The sequence below is a fragment of the Lampris incognitus genome, chromosome 10 (assembly GCF_029633865.1).
Source record: "Lampris incognitus isolate fLamInc1 chromosome 10, fLamInc1.hap2, whole genome shotgun sequence".
NCBI classification, from domain to species: domain Eukaryota; kingdom Metazoa; phylum Chordata; class Actinopteri; order Lampriformes; family Lampridae; genus Lampris; species Lampris incognitus.
In genome coordinates this window covers 25,198,406-25,215,990 of record NC_079220.1, presented here as the reverse complement: position 1 = coordinate 25,215,990, position 17,585 = coordinate 25,198,406, and the positions used below count along the sequence as shown (strand labels likewise).

The 17,585-nt window shown below is 43.5% G+C and overlaps 1 protein-coding gene across 2 annotated transcripts in view; it reads left to right on the top strand.

Moving 5' to 3' along the window:
* Positions 1-3,942: 3,942 nt before the first annotated feature.
* Positions 3,943-17,585, top strand: part of zc3h7a (zinc finger CCCH-type containing 7A) — a 98,016-nt gene continuing 84,373 nt past the window's right edge. For both annotated transcript variants that reach the window (XM_056287921.1, XM_056287920.1), the window contains exons 1-2: positions 3,943-3,995; positions 4,923-5,054. In XM_056287921.1, coding sequence (XP_056143896.1) covers positions 4,972-5,054 — 83 coding nt within the window. In that variant the 5' untranslated portion in view covers positions 3,943-3,995; positions 4,923-4,971. The remainder of the gene's footprint in view (positions 3,996-4,922; positions 5,055-17,585) is intronic.

The following is a 17,585-nucleotide window of genomic DNA, read 5'->3' as shown; positions in this document are numbered from 1 at the left end:
TCCCCAGAGTCCCGAGCACACGATGACCCTCTGCTCCCAAGCAGTGAAGCAACAGAGCCGTCTTCCTAGTCTGGCTCACGTCGTCGAGCCCTGAGGCGATGATGTAATTTTCAAAACTATGTAGCCAGCGAGTCCATGGTACCGGAGGCTCGCCAGGTAATGCCAGGAAGGGGGCAGGTGGTGGGAGAGAGATATCAGCCATCCTCGTCGCCAATATTGTATTTAGAAATCACGTCAGGACACAGCGCTGTCGCTCGACACAACCTCTCCGTGGCATTCTTTATTTAGACTGACACAGCATCAAAGGCAGACCCGATCAAACAACCCAGAGCCCGCAGGCATCACCAATCGATCCCAGCACAATAGAACAGCACCAAATCAAATGCAGCACTGTCGATGTGTGCATACATAACACGTGCACCTGGCAAGAAAGTCCAGTCCGCGATCCAAGAGGGGTTGTCCGAGGAAGTCCGGGTCCGAGATCCGGGAAGTCGAGTCCGAAAGGAGGGGTCCAGGTAGAGGGACAAGATCGCAGGAGAGGTCCGGGGAAAAACGTGGAAGTCGCGGAGGGAGAGTCGCAGGGTTCAGTGCGTCGAAGCACGGAGTGGTGTTCTGGGAGACTTCTTGTAGAGGGCTGCCTGATTGCCACAGGTGTGCCTGATGGATGATGGCAAACACCTGGTGCAGTGCAGCTCTCGTCTCCTCAGAGCGCGAGCCGAGCGCTCGGATGTTTCCGGCACGTCCGAGCTGGGGGAGTGGCTTGAACGTGCCGGGGAGGCAGCTCGGGGCGGTGTAACCACAACAATTTCTCACGTAAATATAAGATATGAGGCTCTGCACTCTCAATGTTTGCATCCTACCTGACGTATCGCTTCTACCAGGTGACATAGAGGGGATCTGTGTCCAAGCCTCGCAGACTGACCACAGGGTTCGGTTCTGGGTCCTCTCCTTTCCTCCCTGTACACGACATCCCTGGGCTCTGTTATTCGCTCGCATGACTTCTCTTACCATTGTTATGCCGATGACACCCAGCTGATCTTGTCCTTTCCTCCCTCTGACACACTAGTAGAGACACGCATTGCTGCGTGCTTGACTGACATCTCAGAGTGGATGGCGACACACCACCTGAAGCTCAATCTGGACGAGACAGAGCTGATGTTGCTCCCGGGGAAAGGTTGCCCCCACCGAGACCTGGCTATCACCATTGACAACACCGTGGTGACGCCAACTCGGACTGTGAGGAATCTGGGTGTGATCGACCAACTGTCGTTTGCTGAAAACATTGCATCGGTTGCTCGCTCCTGCAGATTTCTCCTCTATAACATCAGGAACATTCGCCCATTCCTCACCGACGAGACGGCACAGGTGCTCATCCAGGCTCTGGTCATCTCCCGGCTGGACTACGGCATCTCCCTCCTTGCGGCCATCAGACCTCTGTAGCTTGTTCAGAAAGCTGCAGCTCGTCTGGTGTTCAACCGCCCTAAGTTCTCCCACATAACTCCCCTTCTCATGTCCCTACACTGGCTCCCAGTAGCTGCTCACATCCAGTTTAAGACTCTGGTGCTAGCCTACAGGGCAGTGAAAGGAACAGCTCCTTCCTATCTCCAGGCCATGGTCAAAGCCCTACACCCCCGCCCGACCACTTCGCTCTGCTGCCTCGGGATGCCTGGTTGCCCCGTCGCTCAGAGGCCCTTGCTGCCGATCAACCCGGTCACGGTTCTTTTCCGTCCTGGCTCCACAGTGGTGGAATGAACTCCCCACTGATGTCAGGACAGTGGAGTCGCAGCCCATCTTTCGGCGCAAGAACTACTACCCTGTTACTTGCTCTTAGCACTTATTGTATTCACTCATTTAAAAAAAAAATCTCTTTCTTACACTTTTACTTTAGCACTGGTTTTGCTCTTAGATGCTTGTTTAGATGCACTTATGACCTCTAATGACTAGTAGTTCTCCTGATTTCCTACGTTAAATGCACTTATTGTAAGTTGCTTTGGATAAAAGCGTCGACTAAATGACTGTAATGTAATGTAATATGACGCCATGACGTCATAACAGTGAAAGCTCAAGGAGGATACATGGGGACTTTTAGTATGTTATCAAGGCTACTGAGAGGAGTGCATACACCAATTTTCAGCTTTTTACTAAGTTTTTCCGTCTTTTTGCCCATTTTGACTGGACTACGTTCCCGAGACACAACATGACCGCGCGTAGAGTGCGCGTACACAGCCGTGACGTCATGCAGAAAAAAAGATTTTTCTAGGCTTTGGAAAATTTCTAAAAAAGATTAAAACCCCATGGCTTACAAATATACAATACAAAGAGTAATAATTGACCACGATTATAGCTGCAGATGTCCTGTTAACAGTTTTACAGGCGTCTCTTTTACAATGGTGGTCTATGGGGAAAATGCTTGTTGGGCCGTAGGGGATTTTTCGCTGCAGTACCGCGAGTGACCCCTGGGAAAAATGGCTTCAAGGCTGAGCGGCAGTGTCGTATCCAGTTCTATAATAAATCCATGACTAGGAGGAATAAAACTGCTGGGAACCAATATGGGGATGGGTAACAGATGAGCAATGCAGGGGCAGGAACAGAAATGGCAAGACATGTGAGCTTTGGAAACCCAGACAACACAATCATGACATTGGTGAGTGAGTCATATAATAAGAGAACATTATCATACCACAGAGCTATTGGCAATTTTGGCCCTGCAGTAGAGTAGACGGAAATAAATAACGCCGCTATTGCATCTGGAAACTTTTCAGCACTAACAAGCATAAGATCTGGCAGCTCATCATTTAGAACAGATATTATCAATGAAATATTCGTTATAATGTACAGGATGTAAATTAAGGGCATATCTACACGCGTTCTTTGCGTTCCTGCTCATGTTGGTGTTGAGGGAAATGAGCAGGTGGATATTCTAGCCAAGCAAACACTCAGAATTAAGCATATAGACCTACAAGTTACATTAAGCAAAGCTGAAGGTAAGACATTCATTAGGACATATGTACAACCAGTACGGCAGGAGTACTGAGATAATAATGAAACTGGAAGACATCTATATCATACAAGGACGTGCTGGGAGGATGGTGGGCTGGAAACGAAGGGAAGAAAATGTTATCACTCGTCTGAGAATAGGTGATACAGGTCTCAACCATACATTATATAGAATAGGCAAGCACCCAGCCGGAAAATGCACATAGCCAACCAGAAAGTCACTCAGCATGTATTACTTCATTGCAGAAAATACACTATCAAGAGAAATCACTTTCTTCAGTCACTAAGGAAGGCAAAACATCGTGACTTTTCACTGGGGAAACAGCAGACAAGATAATGTGACATAACTACGTTTTTAAAAGAAACCGATTTAACTGAAATAAGCTTTTTTTTCTTGCCCTATGATGGCCCGGCGGCCTGTCCAGGGTGTCTCCTCTCCTGCCGCCCAGTGACTGCTGGGATAGGCTCCAGCATCCCGCGACAGTCAGAGTAGGATAAGTGGTTTGGATAATGAATGGATGGAAGTTTTTTTCCCCACAATCTCTTGTTTCACATTCCAGTCCAATGGACAGCAGTAATGCACTTCTAAGATGGTTTACCAACCGCCAATAAACACTAAAAAGAAGAAGGGGGGCGACAGGGAATCAACTCTCTCTCTCTCTCTCTCTCTCTCTCTCTCTCTCTCTCTCTCTCTCTCTCTCTCTCTCTCTCTCTCTCTCTCTCTCTCTCTCTCTCTCTCTCTCTCTCTCTCTCTCTCTCTCTCTCTTTCTTTGCTTGTGTTTTGAATATGATTGTATTTTTTTTAGAATAAAAGTTACTTTTCAAAAATCTCTGTCTCTCTCCCTCTATTTCGTGCGTGTGTGGAGTACTTGAAATTTTCCGTTGAGGGCAGCAATGAGCCCAACATGTCGTCAAGTCTGCCACAAATTTCACACGAAGAAGTAGCAAAGCGCGGCCTTTAGCGATAGAAATCAGCTCCAGCCAAGTTGATATTTGAGGTAAAAATCATAAGTTTTGTTTCATTCATTTGGACTGCCTGTATATATATATATGTGTGTATTTATTTATTTTTTTGAATTAAAAACGAAGCCAACATATGTAAGTACGTATTACATTGGAGCCATCGTTGCTCCGTTCCAGTAACATTGCTTTAAGGGGCTGGGCTGGAGAAGGTATGTGCTATTGTTTGCGATGCAGAAGTAGCTAAGTTGGTCAAGAGACGTATGCCTTTGACCACTTTCGAGTCCTGACTCAACGGAGTGGGCCAAACACGAAAGTAGACGTAGTTATTTCACTCCCAAGTAATATATTTATTTAAATAACAATGGCTGCCAGTGTCAGATAACTGATGTGTTTCTAATTCAAAATCATGTGTCCTTACAATGCGGTTCGTATCAACTTGCCCAGATGTGAACGGCCAGCAAATGCTATAGATAGGCGGACTGAAAAGATGGCAGATCACCTAAATGTGAATATGGCCAGAGCTTCCTGGTCGCTGGTAGTAAACGTGTAAAGTGCTACATAATTTACCTGGCCGGTGACATATTGCTAATTAGCGCGTCATTAGACTTATTAACATATGAAACAGCACGGCTTAAATCCGTTGGTAGCTAACAGATGTCAGGCATTAACAACTTCCGAAACATCTGTTTTGTTTTTTTTTTTTCGTTTTTTTTTCTTTCTAATGAAATGTTACATGTATGTCGTCACTGCTGAACGCGGAAGCTCATTTCCGAGCTATCTAAGCCTGGCTACACAACAGCAGGATCAAGTTTGCGATCAAGATTTTTTTTCCAGCAATAAAATGGCCGCTAGTATTTAGCCAACACAATTGATTTTGTAAATTGTCCCGGCAAGAGAATGACTATTGACATCATGGTTGGCTAATTTGACAGTTCCGACCATTTCCCCCCCCCCCCTTCCAGTGTGCGTTCAACGCTGTGCCAATGTGTAGGCACTGACTTTCAGAAGCGGATGTTACATGCAAACATGTCTGGTATGAGCCGGGACAGAAGCAGTCGTTGGCAAGACATCCAGAAGGGCCTTCAGTTTATTCAGTAAGTCACTTTTTACTGCTAGTTAAAGAGTAGGTATTATAAGAAGTGAGTTTTGGTAGTCTGGTGCTGACTCACATGATTCTACAATCAGAATCTGTCGAATTCACAAATGAAGCTCTCTGTAAGCAGGGACTTGTCTTGGTACATCACTTATTGAGACCCAATACACAATTTCAATAAAGGTAATATGAATATATCTAAGTGTTGATGTTTACAAATTGAACTTTGTGTGTTTAGTGATGTTTACAAATTGAACATTTGTGTGTGTGTGTGTGTGTGTGTGTGTGTGTGTGTGTGTGTGTGTGTGTGTGTGTGTGTGTGTGTGTGTGTGTGTGTGTGTGTGTGAATTCAGTGAAAGCATTAGATGTCTGTAAATTTTGTTAGGTTGATTGTCCCTAGGTGTGTGTGTGTGTGTGTGTGTGTGTGTGTGTGTGTGTGTGTGTGTGTGTGTGTGTGTGTGTGTGAATTCAGTGAAAGCATTAGATGTCTGTACATTTTGTTAGGTTGATTGTGCCTAGGTGTGTGTGTGTGTGTGTGTGTGTGTGTGTGTGTGTGTGTGTGTGTGTGTGTGTGTTGGCCAGCCGGCCGGCCCTGTGATGGCCTGGCGGCCTGTCCAGGGTGTCTCCCTGCCTGCCACCCAATGACTGTTGGGATAGGCTCCAGCATCCCCACGACCCTGAAAGCAGGATACGTGGTTCTGATAATGGATAGATGGATGATTAACAGGTTACAGTGGCAAATAAATTGAGTGGCTGAGTGATCATTTTGACACAATTGGGCTGCTGGATCAGGTGACTAACAACGTCACTGAAGTTACACGATTGGTCAGCTGAGCTGCGAGAGGCATGAGGGAGAGCACATAGTTAAAGCACCTCAAATATCAGTCACTGACAAACTGGCGAATTCACGAAAGGATTGTGCGGCTTTTGCAGCCACTAAACCTGCACAAATAAGACGAAAAGAAACTGTAATTCTCAAAAACCTGCAAAGGGTAAAATGTGCACAAATGAGTCAAAAACGAACTGTAATTCTCAAAGCACCTGCAAAGGGTGAAATGCACCCCTAATGGCACTGCCAAACAAATAGCATCTCGGTGCTCTGGTGCAATATCACTTTTGGATTTAACTGAGACCAAACTCATTCACAGACGCAGGTTGCCAGGTCAGACAATTCTTGCTATACGTGATGACATCAAGGATGACATTGAGCCTGCTTACTGTGTTCTTGGCACAAAGACATCATTTATAATTTGCCATATGGATAATTGCAATTGGATGAAAAACAAGTGCAAGTTGGACTCAGCTGCATATGGGCGTGTTTGCACTGTAATATCGTTAGTGCAATATGTTTTGTGTATTGGGCCTTGAGACAGGATCTGTCCTGTCTCAAGCAGTTGCAGCTCATGGTGCTATCAGCAGCTGCAATCCATTCTCTGAATTTGCTTGTCGATACAGAGTGTGTCTTAGAAAAATGAGAGACATCCCAGATAGAAACAGATGAAAGAGGAGGATGCATTAACGGATAGTTATAATGAATATTAAGTTCTCTCAAATCTAACATCCCAAGATGTGAATGGAAAATATTGTTCTTGCAACTGCATTTAAACCTTTTTTGTTTTTTTACTGGAATGTAACTTAACCATGTCATGTGATATACTACTTCAGTAAATGTTAACAACAAATATTACTGGGATCACTACAGAAAATTGCAGATGAGTATTTAATATCCAGGAATTAATATTATAGACACTATCACTGACTATCCCTCTAAAAGATTGGCCACAATTTCAAACGCTGACCATACACGGTCCAGCCATATACTAGGTTTTGACCTAGTCTTGTTTCTCTAGAGCTGACTGCACAGGATTAACAGTGGCTCCTGCACTTTGTTTGTATTTCTTGCTGCTTGAGGGAGGGACAAATCAGGAAAACCATTAATTTGAGCGTTAATACCAAAGATTATCGCTCACCTGTGGCACTGTAAGAGAGGACTTGGCAACAGCTTCGTAGGCCTCTTGATGTCTCTGCATTTATTTCAATGCTTATGCTGTTCTGTATAGTGCTTTTTAGTTCCCTTCAGTCAACTCAAGGGCTTTCTCACAATCTCACAAATTGCAGATGTACCGCTTTCTTTCTTTTTTTACTCAAACATTAGCTTATTCATGTCATATGATATGCTACTTCAGTACACTTTAACACCAAATATTAATGGGACCACTACAGAAAATTGAAGATGAACATTTAATGTCCAGGAATTCACATTATAGACACTACCATTGACTTATCTCTGTAGCAAATTGGCAACAGTTTCGAGCATTGTCCCTACACGGTCCAGCCATACTAGGTTTTGACCTAATCTTGTTTTGTTTACCATGTATACATTTTCATATAGAGTCGGGTCTGCCTGAGCCCTTTGCCAAAGTTGATAATGAGAAAATCAGATGGGTGTCTTCTGTTTTGAAGAAACCAATCACCATTCTGGTTGGCAGGACTTCCATTGACTACTCTTCAAAATAGCATTGAGTCGTAAATATAATATTTGAGGAAACGGAAAATGGAGAAGTCACCAGGAAAAACTACATAAAAAAAGTTGATGTATTGGTTTTAATCATAAAGATAAGAGAAACAAGCGCAACCTAATCATTTGCATTATAAACAGCAAACTGCTATAGATTTAGAAAAACTGAGTAGGCTGATTAGAGTAAGTGACATGATGGTTTCGAATGCTGATTCCCTTTTTTGACAAAGTGTTACATCTGAAAGACCAGGATTTTACTGTGGCCATTTGGCAAACAGGCAACATTGCAGTTTGATACTGTTGACAGAATGAATCAAACATGTCTTTAAGAGAAAGCAGTCAAATTCTTTTTTGTAACTATCCCTTTTTGAAATGTTCTAGTATTGTGGGAGGGATGTTGAAATCTGTAAATCTCGAGAGGAAGAGCGGAATATTTCTTATTGCATTTGTTCAGCACTAATTAGAACACTACACGAGTTTCTCACATCTAGTAGGCCAGACTTGCATACCATGACCTGAATTGAATCATTGATCACTCTTTAATTGATCACATTTAGATGTAATCTTAGATTTAACATTATATGTAAGTTAATATGACACATTTACAAAAGCACAAAAAGTATTTAAGATCTATAAGAGATAAAATGACACATTTATGGTCAAAAAATATAATCGCGACCAAAGCAAGCCAAACCTGTGGCGAGCCACCAATTTATTTGTCAGTTCTCTACACCATTCTCCTAGAGAGTAATGATATTAACAAATATGCAGTTGTTTATGAGGGGTGGGACGATTCACAAATCTCATGGTTCGATACGTCTCACTATTTAGGGCTCATGATTTCGATTCAGTATGATACGGTGGATGCCTTGTTAAGCAAACGACAAAACACCATTGCAATTCTCTATTTTTAATTTACTTTAAGAATTAGGCTCAACATTTTGGCATTATCAAAGCACATATTCAAATGTAATGCAAGTGCAGAAGTTATAACAAAATTTTGTCCCATCTTTTCTTGTTCTGTAACACAATTGCATTACTTTAAAAACTATTAGAATGACCAAGACGGTCATTTTGACCATTTTGGATTTTCAAAGTTTAATAACTTGGTGGGGGGAAAAAAAAGATACAGACCTGCCGCTCCATGAATGCTGTTAGAATTGCATATATTTCCATTTGAATTAGTTTTAGATCTACTACTACTACTACTACTACTAATTTCGGCTGCTCCTGTTAGGGGTAGCCACAGCGTATCATCCGTTTCCATTTCTTCCTGTCTTCTGTATCTTCCTCTTTCACACCAGCCACCTGCATGTCTTCTCTCACCACATCCATAAATGTCCTCTTTGGCCTTCCTCTTTTCCTCTTCCCTGGCAACTCCATATTCAGCATCCTTCTCCCAATATACCCAGCATCTCTTCTCCACACATGTCCAAGCCATCTCAATCTTGCCTCTCTTGCTTTGTCTCCAAACCGTCCAACTTGAGCTGTCCCTCTAATATAATCATTCCTAATCCTGTCCTTCTTCATCACTCCCAGTGAAAATCTTAGCATCTTCAACTCTGCCACCTCCAGCTCCGCCTCCTGTCTTTTCGTCAGTGCCACTATCTCCAAACCATATAACATAGCTGGTCTCAGAACCGTCTTGTAAACCTTCCCTTTAACTCTTGCTGGTACCCTTCTGTTGCAAATCACTCCTGACACTCTTCTCCACCCACTCCACCCTGCCTGCACTCTCTTTTTCACCTCTCTCCTGCACTCCCCTTACTTTGGACAGTTGACCCCAAGTATTTAAACTTATATGACTTCATCACCTCCACTCCTTGCATCCTCACCATTTCACTGTCCTCCCTCTCATTCACACATAGGTATTCTGTCTTGCTCCTACTGACTTTCATTCCTCTTCTCTCCAGTGCATACCTCCACCTCTCCAGGCTCTTCTCAACCTGCACCCTACTCGCTACAGATCACAATGTCATCCGCGAACATCATCGTCCACAGAGACTCCTGCCTGATGTTGTCTGTCAACCTGTCCATCACCATTGCAAACAAGAAAGGGCTCAGAGCCGATCCTTGATGTAATCCAACCTCCAAGTTGAACCCATCTGTCATTCCAACCACACACCTCACCATTGTCACACTTTCCTTATACATATCCTGCACCACTCCTAAATACTTCTCTGCGACTCCCGACTTCCTCATACAGTACCACACCTCTTCTCTCGGCACCCTGTCGTATGCTTTCTCTAAATCTACAAACACACAATGTAACTCCTTCTGGCCTTCTCTATACTTCTCGATCAACATTCTCAAAGCAAACTTTGCATCCATGGTGCTCCTTCGTGGCATGAAACCATACTGCTGCTCGTTGATCGTCACCGCTCCTCTTAACCTAGCTTCTATTACTCTTTCCCATATCTTCATGCTGTGGCTGATCAACTTTATACCTCTGCAGTAGCTACAGTTCTGCACATCGCCCTTAGTTCTCGAAAATCGGTACCAGTTTGCTTCTTCTTCACTCCTCAGGCATCCTCTCACTTTCCAAGAGTGTGTTAAACAATCTAGTTAAAAACCCCACTGCCATCTCTCCTAAACATCTCCATGCATCCACAGGTATGTCACCAGGACCAACTGCCTTTCCACTCTTCATCCTCTTCATAGCTGCCCTCACTTCCTCCTTGCTAATCCACTGCACTTCCGGATTCACTATCCCTACATCATCCAACCTTCTCTTTCTCTCATTTTCTTCATTCATCAGCCCCTCAAAGTACTCCTTCCACCGTCTCAATACACTCTCCTCGCTTGTCAGCACATTTCCGTCTCTATCCTTGATCGCCCTAACTTGCTGCACATCCTTCGCAGCTTGGTCCCTCTGTCTAGCCAATTGGTACAAGTCCTTTTTTCCTTCCTTAGTGTCTAACCTGTCATACAACTCACCTTACGCCTTTTCCTTTGCCTTTGCCACCTCTCTCTCTTCGCTTTACACTGCGTCTCCTTGTACTCCTGTCTACTTTCTTCATCTCTCTGACTATCCCACTTATCTTTGCCAACCTCTTCCTCTGTATAATTTACTTCCTCATTCCACCACCAAGTCTCCTTGTTTCCTTCCTTTGTCCTGATGACACACCAAGTACCTTCCTAGCTGTCTCCGTCACTATTTCTGCAGTGGTTGCCCAGCCATCCGGCAACTCTTCACTACCACCCAGTGCCTGTCTTAACTCCTGCCTGAACTCCACACAAGTCTTACTTCTTCAACTTCCACCATTTGATCTTTGGCTCTGCCTTCACTCGCTTCCTGTTCACTCGCTTCATCTAAAATGAGTTTTAGATCAGTTGCACAAAAAAAAGTTTTGATAAGATCTACTTAAAATGACCATGAGCGGTCAAAATGACTGTGCGTGATTTGTGTGTCATCGTGCACGTTGTCACTATTTATGATGTGTGTTGTTCACGTCATTTCCTTCGCAACATTCAGTTCTTTTTTTTTACATTTCACATTTTATAGACCTTGCCACGTTTTGTTAGATTAGCAATATGTGTTTTCCGTTTTCTGGATACAGCTGCCGTTTCATACACACCATGACTATCATCGAGGTGTTGCAGTATTTACAGGCATTGGAAAGCAGCAATTTTTAATTGTTTGAAAAATAGTATTGTAACAATCACGGATGTGTAGATTCGGTAGCCCATTGGCTAACAGGTCGGACCCTTTAGTCAACTGCTTAACATAGTCACCCGTGGTGCTGCGGCTGTTCCCCGCTGTTCCCTCAATTCACAACAGTATTAAAGCTGTTAAAATGTTAATTTTGGTCTCAGTCATTTCCTAACCGACATACTAACATATGCAATGCATTAATATCTTAATTGGGTATTTATCTTGACAGAATATAGAGTTTAAAAACAGGCGGTCATTTCTACCACCCATGGTTGTTTTAGGTAGGAGTAAAATCCTGATTGTTCCAGTTTAATAACACACGGTCTCACAAAATGGGGAGCATCTCAAACCATAAAGACCATCTCGATCAGTTCAGAATTTGATCCACTATTGTCCCACCCCTATTGTCTATACAGTAGGTACAGAGTTGATGAAGAAAAGTTAACTGCTGACAAACAATATTGGGGAGTTGGGTGCTTGTTGGTAAAAATAGTAATGTCATGTTGGTGCACTCAGCAGTGGAGGAGAGAGTGGGAGAGGAAAAAGGCTGCTTATGTGATTGATTGGTCAAGTTTTTATTGTTGATTATGAATATTGTACGGTTGGGATGAGCGGTTGGCTATGGTCTTGCCACTGAACTACCTGGACTTAGCATGATAGATCCTGGTTGGTGGGGTGGTATCAACTGATTTTTTTCTCAGCAGTCTAATTGATTTGACAAGACAGAAAAATTGTAGCAGAAAAAAAAAAGACAGGACACTGCACAATTAACAGGTGGCATTGACACACATACACTCACGCACGCACGCACGCATGCACACACACACAGTGATGACTGGTTCTGAGAAGCACATAAATACAAAAGCAGGGAAGAAATTGTACCACCTTCATGCTTGTGTGAGAACACAAACTCTCATCTTAAGACGTCATATAAGCTCAGCTTCTTTCTTTGTCTGTGAGGTTGGGTTAATTTTCCCATTTGACATTATAGACACTTGTGTTGTGCAATTGTTCCACCAACTACTCCCTGATTTTGTTGTTGTTTGTAAAGGCATATGGAGACAGAGCCCATAATGACAACACAGGCCCCCAGAGACTTCAGAAGAAATATCTGAGCTAGTTGTTGGGCACAGTTAAAATTTAATGAGTAAAAGTGTGTTTTAAGATGACTCGTGAAAGTCCTCAATAGTAGGGGAGAATCAGATGGTGGGAGGAAGAGAATTCCACAGTTTTGTTGGGGCAATGATAGAGAAGGCCATGTCCCCATAACACTTGGTCCTGGAACTTGGGACAGATAGAAGTCTTTGGTCAGATGATCTCAGTTCTCACACTGTGATATGGGGACAGGTGTTCTGTAATGTAAAAGAGGGTGAGACCATTTAACACTGTGTAGACAAACATCAGGATTTTAAAAACAATCCTGTAGCTGCAGCCAGTGTAGGGAGGCAATAATGAGAGTAATGTGCTCTCTCTTTTTTGACCTTGTTAAAACTCTTGCTGCTGCATTCTGAACTAGTTGGAGATGGAATAAACAAGACTGAGTGATATCAAAATATAAGGAGTTGAGGTAATCAAGGCAGGAGGACATGAAGGCATGGATAACTTTCCCCAAGTCAGAAATACAGAGAATTGATCTGAGTTTGGAGATAGAGTGGAGCTGCATGAAGCTTAATTTTACCGTCTGAGATGGGTGGTGTGCGATTTTATGCTCTGGTAATGTTTTTTAGATGGTAGATGGAAGGATTGAGAACAGAAAATGAATGGGGTGGCTGGTGTCCTTAATGATGTTTTGGGCTTTCCTTTTGCAGCGATGTGTGTAAATAATTTGAAGTTGTGGTCGTTCCGTGCCAATGTGTTTTGCTGATGTCTTTATAGTCCTTTGAAGCAGTCTGCAGTAAAAGAGTTTCGATACTCATACCAAAACTCTTGAGACGCCTCATAAATACAGTCTCTGCTGTGCCTTATTCAGCATGCAATTGGTGTTGACAGACCATACGAGGGTGTCTGTGATGTGTAAATCGAGAACTCTAAACTGTCCAGATGATCCATTGATGGAAATAGGAATGTGATTTTCTGCGATCATTCTAAAGTCAACAATGATTTATATTGTCTTTTTGAAATTTAGAGAGGGGTTGTTATCGTGGCACCATATGGTTAAATCTTCCACTTCTCTCCTGTAAGCTCTCTCATCATTGTCGCTTAATAGTCCAATCACTGTGGTGTCATCTGCTGTTGATGCTGTTGTTGTCATAAGTGGCAATACAGTCGTGTCTAAACAGACTGTACAATAAGGGTCTGAGACAGCGGCCCTGAGGCACACCTGTTCTAAGAACTAATGTAGATGAGTATGTTTTACCTATTCTCACAGTCTGGGGCCTGCCTGTGAGGAAATCAAATAGCCAGTTACAGATGGAATTGCTCATACCAAGACCCCTGTGTTTCCACACCACTTTGGATGGTACAATGAACAGAACTGTAATACATAAACAACATTTTGATATAGGTATTTTTCTTTTCAAGGTGTACTAGAGCAGTATGCAAAGAAAATGAGATACCATCATCTACAGATCTGTTGGTACAGTAGGCAAACTAATGGGTCAAGGGTAACAGGAATTTTACATTTTATATATGATATTACCAATCTTTCCAGGCACTCCATAATAACAGAGGTTAAAGCAACAGGTTGGTCATTAAGGTAAGATACAGGTGTTTTCTTAGGTACAGGCACAATGGTGGTTTTCTTAAAACACAGCGGAATGACACACTGACAGCGACGGGTTAAAAATGTCAGTAAAAATCAGAGGTAGCTGAGTGTAACATGCCTTGAGGACACGGGAAGAGATGCCGTCTGGGGCAGAAGTTTTTCAAGCCTTAACCCTTTTTAAAGTTTTACTCACATCAGCCTCTGTCACCTGTAGATTGGCTTCACTAGGTGGGCACTGTGCTGCTGTCGCTGGGTCCAAGTTGTGAGCTTCAAAGCGAGCATAAAAGTTTTTATGCTCATCTGGGAGAGAGGCAGAGGTGATAGGCACACTGGGTTTAGATTTATAGTTCGTAATCGCCTGCATCCCCCCTCCACATGTGCTGCGAGTCACAGCCACTGTAGTAATTTTACAGTTTGTCCCTATATTGTCTTTTAGCAGCTTTGATGGCTCTCCTTAAGTCATACCTGGATATTTTGAAGCATTCCTTGTCCCCCGATTTAAAAGCAGTGGTATGCTCCTTCAACGTCAGGTGAATGTCACTGTTAATCCAGGGCTTCTGGTTGGGGTAGGAGCCAATACTCCATACTGGGATGCAGTTATCTACACAGAATCCAACATAGCCAGTGACTAATTCAGCATACTCATCCAAACGCTAGGCTGAATCCTTAATGATTGACCAGTCTGTTGATTCAAAACATCCCTGATGTTTGGATTCGTGTTCTGTAGTCCTGCACTATACTGGCCTCACAGTGGGCTGTGCGCACTTCACTTTCTGCTTGTAGGCAGGAAGCAAGAGCACTGACAGGCGGTCAGATTTCCTGAATTGAGGTTGTGGTATAGACCTGTAAACTGCCTTGACCGTGGAGTAATGGTGGTCGAGAGTCTTATTGCCTCTGGTTGGGTAGGTGACATTTGGTAAAAAATTGGTAGCACAGATTTCATGTTACGGTGGAACTCTGTGCTTCTAAGCAGGATGGGAGAGTGGAGGAGGTGACAGTTTAACACACTAAAAAAAGTATGCTGGGATTATTACAGTTTTTATCAATAAAATCAGGAAAGTCCTGAGCCCTGGCATTTTTCAGCCAGCTGGTATTAATTTGAAATGAAATCTGCAATTTATCCCTCTGCTCTGCCCTTCTGCATGCTCTCCTTATTTCTCTAGTTTTGTTGTTAAGACACGGTGATGCCAAAGTCTTGTGTTTTTTGGTTTTGACCGGTGCAACAGAGTGAAGGGTGGCTGAAGCAGTACTGTTAAATAAAGAAACAAGTTCCTTTCTGCTGACTTGTTACTGGCAATGATGGGATAGGCTTTTGTAAACTAAGTGGCAGGGGAATAATTTAATGTGGGAGCGGAGAAGAGCAGGGTGGACAGGAAAAGTGTGTGGTAAATTGAGGTCAAAAATGATTGCCTTGTGATCAGATAGGTGAAAATTTTCTATCACAGGGTTGGAGATAGAGAAACCTGAGGAGAGAACCAAATCTAGGGTATGGCCTTTAATATGGGTTGGGCCATTCACATATTGTTGGAGACCAAATGATTCAAGCAAATTTATAAAATCACAACTCATGGCTTCGTGGGACAGCAAATGTGGATGTTGAAATCTTCAAGAATGAGAATGTGTCATATTTCGAAGCAATGTGGGAAAGGAGATCAGAGTATTCACTGATAAAATCAATATTGGGCTTAGAGGGTCTGTAAATTAGTAGACGGAAGACTGGTGGTGCGGCATCTATCACAAAAGCTAATAATTCAAAAGATGAAAAGGGGGCCTATAGAATTAATGGAGCAATTGAGGGTTTTTTTTAAAAATTATTATTATTATTATTATTATTATTATTATTATTACGGTAACCCCATCACCTCATGCATGTAATCTGTGTTGATGAAAGTGAGAGTAGCCTAAAGGAGTGGCTTCAATGAGAGGGGAGTGGTCATTAGCATTAAGCCATGACTCCGTGATGAAGAAGCAGTTTAGATTTTGGGACAAAATAAAATCTTGACAGATTGATTTGTTTGACAGTAATTTCATATTCAGCAGACCAAATTAGGAGGAAAGGGGAGGCGAGGATGAAATAGTGTGTATAATGGTAATAAGATTGTCATAATTTACTGAACGAGATACTTTGGAGACAAAATTATGGTGTCTGAGTGTTGGATGGATTGGGATGTGATTTATAGGTAGAGAAGGTACAGATAGAGCAGCAGCTGAAAATTGGCTTGACAGTCCATGCCTCATGAGTAGTAGGGGATGAATTTGGCCAGGTGTTGCAGAAATTTCACTTGTAACAGGGACCCTACCAGTGTGTTTACAGTGGCAGTGAACGTTACTTTAATTGTGTGAGTGGATTACCTCATGGCGGCATGGACTGTCTCAGGCAGTCTGACAGATATTTTGCAGGTTAACCAATGTATAGTCAATGTTTGCAGAGAGCAGCTTTGCCTCATGCAGGTTTGGATGAAGTCCGTCGGGTCTGTACAATTGGCTACGGTTCCAGAACAGGTCAAAATTGTCAGTAAAATCCAGATTCATTTGTGTTGCACTGCATTTTCTTTTCAGCAAAGTGTGCAGTGACAGCAAATGGGAATAAAACAGTCACAGCCCTGCCCAAGGGACGGGATTGGACCAGATACAAGGACGCATTTCCCAGTGTCTTTTAGGGCAGAGATGAGTATTTGAAAGTCCGCACGGAGGATTTCTGACTGTTGTTGGCTGACGTCATTTGATCCCATGTGAATGACCGGGTTGGAGCAGTTCGGATGGCATTTTAGGACAGAAGGCAGTTTATTGCGGATGTCCAGAACATGGGCCCAAAGAAAGCAGTACGTGTAGGCACCTTTGGCTTTGATGTTCCTTACCATGGAGCTTCCAAGAATCAGTGTTGAGGGAAGAGGCAGAGAAGAGGATTGTGGCAGAGTTGGTGGAAGATTGAACCGGGGATGTACCTTGGTGCTCTAAGCATTTTGCCTGGGGAGGCGAGACTGGGGATTTTCAGTACGTGATGTGGAGTAGGAGCCAGTCGAGGTGACCACTGGAGGATGGTCTGTGGCAGGATGGGAGACGGTTGCTGCAGCAGAGGATGATCCCAGGGCTCTGTTGCTGTTGTAGCCAGTGGTGAACTGAGTAGGGAAAACACAAGATGCTGTGGGCGCAGCTCTTCCAGACCTTGGGCCAGCAGCAGGGCGGGGGTCGGTGGTTGCATCCATGGAGATATGCTGGTTTCATTTGTGCTTCATCCTGTAGAATCACTAAGCAATTCGAAAAATTGACGGAAGGTGGTGAGACTGGCTGGTGACCACTCTTCCTGCAGCCCCTGAATACTACCTCGGTCCAGGTAGCCAGGTGATTGGGAGTCACGCAGGAGGAGGGTTGGGGACAGGTTACTGGATGGGTTACAGGATCCCACAGAAAGGTGTCGGATATAGCCAAGCTCATCGCTGACATCTTTGTAGCCTGGGCAGAGTTGGCGTCAATGAACCTGGAGAGGAGACTACCCTTCTTTTTCAGCTCGTCCGAGAGTCTTCGGATAAGCCTCCATGAGGTAAGTAATGCTTCTGTTTGCCTTCTGGAGCAGTTGGCAGTCTTAACAGGGCATTGTATCTGAATCAGATACAATCCGACTTTTGTGAGGGAGAAGGATGTCAGTCTCTCAAGT